At 52.1% G+C, this 6,502-nt stretch overlaps 2 protein-coding genes across 2 annotated transcripts; both read left to right on the top strand.

Annotated features, from left to right (window-relative positions):
• Positions 1-788: 788 nt before the first annotated feature.
• Positions 789-4,991, top strand: LOC122403874. Its single transcript, XM_043407659.1, has 4 exons — positions 789-1,214; positions 1,343-1,708; positions 2,243-3,551; positions 3,910-4,991. Exons 1-4 carry the CDS (start codon positions 789-791, stop codon positions 4,989-4,991), a joined length of 3,183 nt encoding a protein of 1,060 aa, XP_043263594.1.
• A 356-nt stretch (positions 4,992-5,347) lies between these two features.
• Positions 5,348-6,190, top strand: LOC122403873. Its single transcript, XM_043407658.1, has 2 exons — positions 5,348-5,476; positions 5,534-6,190. Exons 1-2 carry the CDS (start codon positions 5,348-5,350, stop codon positions 6,188-6,190), a joined length of 786 nt encoding a protein of 261 aa, XP_043263593.1.
• The last annotated feature ends 312 nt before the right edge of the window (positions 6,191-6,502 follow it).

Here is a 6,502-nt window from a genome sequence, read left to right as displayed (position 1 = left end):
AACGCGAATCGGTTGACGAAACCCCCAAAATCGCGTCTCGGAGGGGGTTCAAGCCGAGGAGGAAACGGGCTCCGGACACTTCGACACTCGTCGCTGAAACCTCAGACAACAACGATCGAAATCTTTAATTCGTCGCTAAAAGTTCGAAGACAACGGTCTAAATCCACTTTAACTCGTCGCTGAAATCTCAGAGTAAACGTTCCAAAATCGGCAGTTCAATCGTCTCGTGAACCATTCGTTATTCGAACATCATTTCGCGAAACCTCAGCTCAAGCGGTTCGTGAGCAACAACTCGTGATTCGACATTAAAGAGAACAGCCGGATTTCGATTCGAAACAATCCGGCAATTAACTAGTCGCTCAAGATTAATTTGGCGAGCGACGGCTAGGAACCCGCGTACCACGAGGGTTAAGAGGGCCTTACAACCCCTCAGAGTTTAAAAGAAAACTCACGCGACTACCTGGCCAGTACCGCCGCGACGGTACGAGTCATGGTCCTTCGAGCCGGATAATGACGTGTGGAAACAGTGCGACCAAACCTGCAATCCACAAGCTATCCACCCACCGTATGAGAGGAGGCCTTTTCGTATAAGGCCATCCCGAGGCAAGCCAACCGACCAAACGAGGACGACTCCAGGGAAGGACAGCGACGGTCTACTACAGGACAACGCTGACCACAGATTCAAGACGACCCCTGGACGGACTGCGAAAGGTAGGCTCGTTCGTTACAATTGCCAATTAACACGGTTTGAATTTCCTCTCTTTCCGATCCTTCACTTCGATTAAGACATGTCTCCGACCAAAGACACGAGCGCGAGCATGTCCGACAATCACGAGGTCCGAATTCGCGAATTGAAAAATAAACGGCGCACGTGCAAGAGCCAAGTAACAATGTTCGGGCATTACTTGGACTCCTTCAAGGACAGCGAGACAGAACGCATAAAATTGTCCGAACGGCTTCTGCGCATTCGCGGGCAATTCGACACGTTTAATCGCGTCCAAGACGAGCTAGGCAACATAGACAATTATGACGAAGCCGAGGTCGAAAGAAACGCCGCGACCGATATTTACGACAACGTGATTGCAAGAGCAACGGTGATGCTCAATCGTCTCGCGAGCGCCGCTGCTCCTTCAAAATCGGGAGAGCATTCGAGTCCCGCGAATTGCAGCAACGGAAGCTGCAACCCGACAGCCACGTCGTCATGCTCGCTGCCGGTAAACTTGCCGAAGATGAGCCTTCCGAAATTCGACGGACGAATCGAGTCATGGCTCACATTCAAGGACGCGTTCAAAACAACCTTATTGATTTGCAACCGGGCTAAGCAAAGATTCAAAAATTGCAGTACCTGCAATTGTCTCTATCGGGAAAGGCTGAAGCGGCGATCAGCGCTTTCACGATCTCGAATGAGAATTACGAAGCGGCGTGGACTCACTTAAGCGAGATGTACGACAACCGACGCGCACTCGTACTCCGTCACGCGGCCCTGCTCCGCGACTCGCCATCGATGCCCGATCACAGGTCCGAATCGGTACGCGACCTCGTGAACCCCGTGCAACTGCACATTCGATCCCTGCAAGCCCTCGGTCGTTCTTGGGAGAACATAGCGCAGGATTTAATTACCAGCATCATCGTCTCGAAGATGGACGAAGAAACGAAACGGAACTGGGAACGTACGCTCTCCGACACCGAAGTTCCCAAACTCGAGGAGGTCATCAAATTCATGCATAACGCATCACATCAGACGGAAGAATTTGAACCGACAAATCGCGCAACACAAAACTCATATCGAGACGCGATTCCGCCTCCGACTCAATCGCGACCGTACCATCTTCGCCCGCGTTCTCCGAAGACACAATACCAAAAAATAAAGACGTACGCTACGAAAACGTCGACAAGGGAACCGCCGCGCGCGAATTTCGACCAGCGCGAAAATTACTCAAAACGGCAGCCACCGTCACCGGGTCCGCAACGAAAGACACCGAGATCGATCGCCGGGTCATCGTGCAGCATCTGCAATTCGGAGGGACACGCAGAATATTCGTGCAAACGGTTCATCGAGATGCCGGTCATTCATCGTATCGACGCCGCGCGCAAGGCCGATCTGTGCATGAACTGCTTACGTCCGGGACACCGAAGCGAGGATTGCCGCGGTGGTACATGCCAAGTGTGCAATCAGCGGCATAATACAAAATTGCACCAAGACGCGAAACACACGGGATTGACGGAATCGAAACCGTGACAGACACGGAACGCCGCGAAACCAAACGGGAAGGGGTCACCGGTCGCCGCATCATCCACCGATCTCCCATCGCACGGCCTCTTAGCAACGGCTATGGTCGAAGTATATGACAGGGAGCGCAGAGCGATCGAGTGTCGCACGCTCATAGACACGTGCTCGAGCGCCAATTTCATGACCGAAGCCCTCGCCGCGAAATTAAACCTTCCCCTGGAAACATGCGCAGTCAAGATCGAAGTCTTAAATCAAGAAGACACGACGACGAACAATCTTCTGACGGCCACGGTAAAATCGCGGACATCGAATTTCAAACGGACGCTGAAATTCTTCACGGTACCGCGAATAGCCAATAGAATCCCGGATCAACAAATCGACCGCGCCAGAATTCCGATACCGAAAAACGTGAAATTGGCCGATCCGCAATTTCACCGCCCGGCTCCAGTTGACATGCTTATAAGCGCCGGACCGACGATGGCAAGCTTAAGCATAGGTCAACTGAACCTCTCCTCCAATGAGCAGTCGGATCTGATTCTGCAGAAAACCCAATTTGGATGGGTCATCGGGGGGAGCGGCCCTACGGCAACGGCGCGCGCGAAACACCGGACATTCTTCGCTACCCCGGATTTCGATTTACAAAAATTCTGGGAGTTAGAGGAGGGTCCCCACATCCGACATTTATCGGCAGAAGAGCAGGATTGCGAAGATCATTTCAAAGATCATATTAAACGCGATAAATCGGGACGGTATGTCGTCGCGTTACCCTTCAACGGAAGGGAGTCCGAGCTTAGAGAGTCACGATCGCGCGCTCTCACTCGTTATTTGTCGCTCGAACGGAAATTTAATCGCGACGCGGAATTAAAACGCGAATACGTGGCCGTAATCAAAGATTACTTAGAGCTCGGGCACATGAGCGAGGTAAACGAGGCCAGCAATACGGACGGATTCTACCTGCCGCATCATGCCGTCGTAAAATCATCGAGCACCACCACTAAGGTCCGAGTCGTATTCGACGGTTCGGCAAAATCGAGTAGCGGACTTTCGCTTAACGACGGCCTCATGACCGGGCCCACTATCCAAGACGATTTGTTCGCCCTCCTTATGCGTTTCCGTACGCACAACTATGTTCTCACCGGAGACATAGAAAAAATGTATCGGCAGTTCCTCGTCCGTCCGGAGGATCGTCGATATCAGCAAATCTTGTGGCGCGACGACGACGGACGCATTAAGGCATATGAACTGAATACAGTCACATTCGGATTATCATCAGCTCCATATCTCGCGGTCAGATGCCTACAACAGCTGGCCGAAGACGAAAGTTCGCGAGCCCCGATCGCGGCGAAGGTGGTAACGCAAGATTTGTACATAGATGACTTGCTAACCGGAGCCAATACTTACGCGCAAGCCTTGCATTTACGAGACTCTGTCATCGACCTCCTAAAACGCGGAGGATTGAATATTCGACAGTGGGTATCGAACGACCCGCGATTGTTAACCGGATTACCGACGGAACAAATCCACCCAAAATTTTTTCGGCGACTCATCCATCAAAACCTTGGGACTTTCATGGGACGCTCGCAACGATGAAATAGTCTATACGGTGGACCTCCAAACCGACGCGAAAATAACCAAACGAACAATCCTATCTACTATTTCGAAAATCTTTGATCCGTTAGGGCTACTATCGCCGGTAATCATCAAGGCAAAAATTTTGATCCAAGGACTCTGGCGGCTGCAATTAAATTGGGACGAATCGATACCCCATGAATTGCACACCGAATGGACAGCTTTCGTGCAAGAGTTCAGCACCTTGGACAAAATTGCCTTCCCGCGCCACGTAACGCAGCGCGCAACCATGAGAACCGAGCTGCACGGATACTGCGATGCGAGTGAACGCGCGTACGGCGCGTGTCTCTACGTACGAACCATAGACGAAGCCGGAAAAATCAAGGTCGAGTTGCTATGTGCAAAATCGCGCGTTGCACCGTTAAAAACCGTTAGCCTCGCCCGTCTCGAATTGTGCGGAGCACTGTTGCTGGCCAATCTCCATACGACCGCTCTCCAAAATTTCGCGCGATCATTCGACAAGATCACGTTTTGGACCGACTCGACCATCGTTCTCAACTGGATCAACAAGGAACCCTGCACCTTGAAAACGTTTGTGGCAAATCGCGTTTCCAAAATCCAGGAGAAGACAAGCGTAACCGCGTGGCGACACGTTAAATCAGCCGACAACCCAGCCGACATGATATCGCGAGGACAATCGGCGCGGCAATTTCGAACCAATTCAACTTGGCGCAACGGACCCACGTGGCTTCTCGAATCGGAATTGAATTGGCCGCCCTCGCAATATACGATCACGTCAAACGTACCTGAAGCGAGACCCTTTACGTGCTTCGTAACTAAAACGTGTCATTCCGAAGAAATTTTGCACCGGTACTCGTCAATAAAGCGTTTGCGCAGAATCATCGCGTACTGCCTGCGCTTCAAAGGGAATAACAGTAACAGGGGTCCACTAACGATCGAAGAGCTGCACCACGCGAACGAACGAATTCTGCAGCTCACCCAAGCGTCCGTCTTCGCCAGAGAAATCCAACAGCTCAAAACGGGAAAAGAGTTACAATCGGCCAGCAGACTCTTAGCGCTACGACCCTTCCTGGACGATAAGGGACTCTTACGTGTCGGCGGCCGGCTGCAGAACTCGGCTTTGCCATATGAGCAAAAACACCCAGTGTTGTTGCCAAAAATAACACGATAACGGAATTAATAATTCGAAACGCACATGTCGAGAATCATCACGCCGGGATTAACACGACATTATGCCTCGTCCGCCAGCAATATTGGCCTATGGATGGGAGAAACACCGTACGCAAAATCGTACGCCGGTGCGTCAGGTGCTTTCGGGTCGACCCCCCAATAACCAAGTACGTCATGGGCAACTTACCTGCGGCACGCGTTTCCGAAAGCCGACCCTTCGATAATTGCGGCATCGATTATTGCGGTCCGTTTTACGTAAAGGAAAAAAAATTCCGGAATCGAAATCGAGTCAAAATTTACGTTGCGGTATTTGTTTGTTTTGCAACCAAGGCGGTGCACCTTGAGGTAGTGGGAGACATGACCACCGAAACCTTCATCGCTGCCTTAAAACGATTCGTAGCTAGAAGAGGACTCTGCCGCAATATTTACTCCGACAACGGAACGAATTTCGTCGGCGCGGACAATGAGTTATCGAAACTCCACCAGGTACTTAACGCCGACGAAGGGGTACAACGATGGCTTATCGACAAACAAATATCGTAGCACTTCATCCCAGCCCTCTCACCGAACTTCGGAGGGCTATGGGAAGCCGCGGTTCGGTCGTTCAAACACCACATAAAACGCGTGGTCGGTGAAGAACTCTTTACGTTCGAAGAGTTCAACACCTTGGTTGTCGAAATCGAAGGAATCCTAAATTCACGTCCGCTAACTCCACTTTCCGCCGACCCAACCGATCCTTCCGCATTGACTCCAGCCCACCTGTTAATTGGTAATTCTTTGACGAGCCTACCTGAGGCCGATTTCAGCAATACACCTGTCAACCGGCTGTCGAAGTGGCAGCATATCCAGAAGGTAAAACGCGACTTCTGGAACAGGTGGTACAAAGAGTACCTGAACCAGCTCAACGTACGACAAAAGTGGGTCAAGGGATCCCACGATCTACGAGAGGGATCCTTGGTGGTCTTGAAGGACGACCACCTACCTCCGCTCCAGTGGCACCTCGGCCGAATCGAAAGGATGCACACTGGGCCAGACGGGGTAACACGAGCGGCGACCGTGCGGACCAGCCACGGCAGCTACAGGCGCAGCGTCAAGCAGCTGGCCCAGCTTCCAGTAACGGACGACATCGAAACTGCTCAAAACGTTGAGCAGTCGCCTAGCGGTCGTAATCCGCAATCACCGCATCCCGCACCGCTGTAGGACAACGGTCCAACCTGCTCCAGGAGCACCTCGCCCGTTTCGAGAGGAGGCACACCGGACCAGAAGGGGGTAATCAGAGCGGTCATCGTGCGGACCAGCCAAGCAGCCCCCGGCACAGCAGCGCGCAGCCGGCCCAGCGTTCGATGGGCAAAAAATCGAAACTGCTCAAAGCGTTGAGCAGTCGTTTAGCGGTCGTAATCCGCAATTATCGTAATCGCATAATCGAATCAATCGCATCACCTTAGCTCCGTGACACGAATCGGTCACCATTCAACCTCTTGAACGCCTTCCGCGTTCAACGGGGGGAGCATG

Source organism: Colletes gigas, unplaced genomic scaffold (assembly GCF_013123115.1).
Source record: "Colletes gigas isolate AHSC1104 unplaced genomic scaffold, ASM1312311v1 Colletes_gigas_Sc00081, whole genome shotgun sequence".
Classification (NCBI taxonomy): domain Eukaryota; kingdom Metazoa; phylum Arthropoda; class Insecta; order Hymenoptera; family Colletidae; genus Colletes; species Colletes gigas.
The sequence above is the reverse complement of the archived record's forward strand: the minus strand, read 5'-3'. Positions and strand labels throughout refer to the sequence as shown.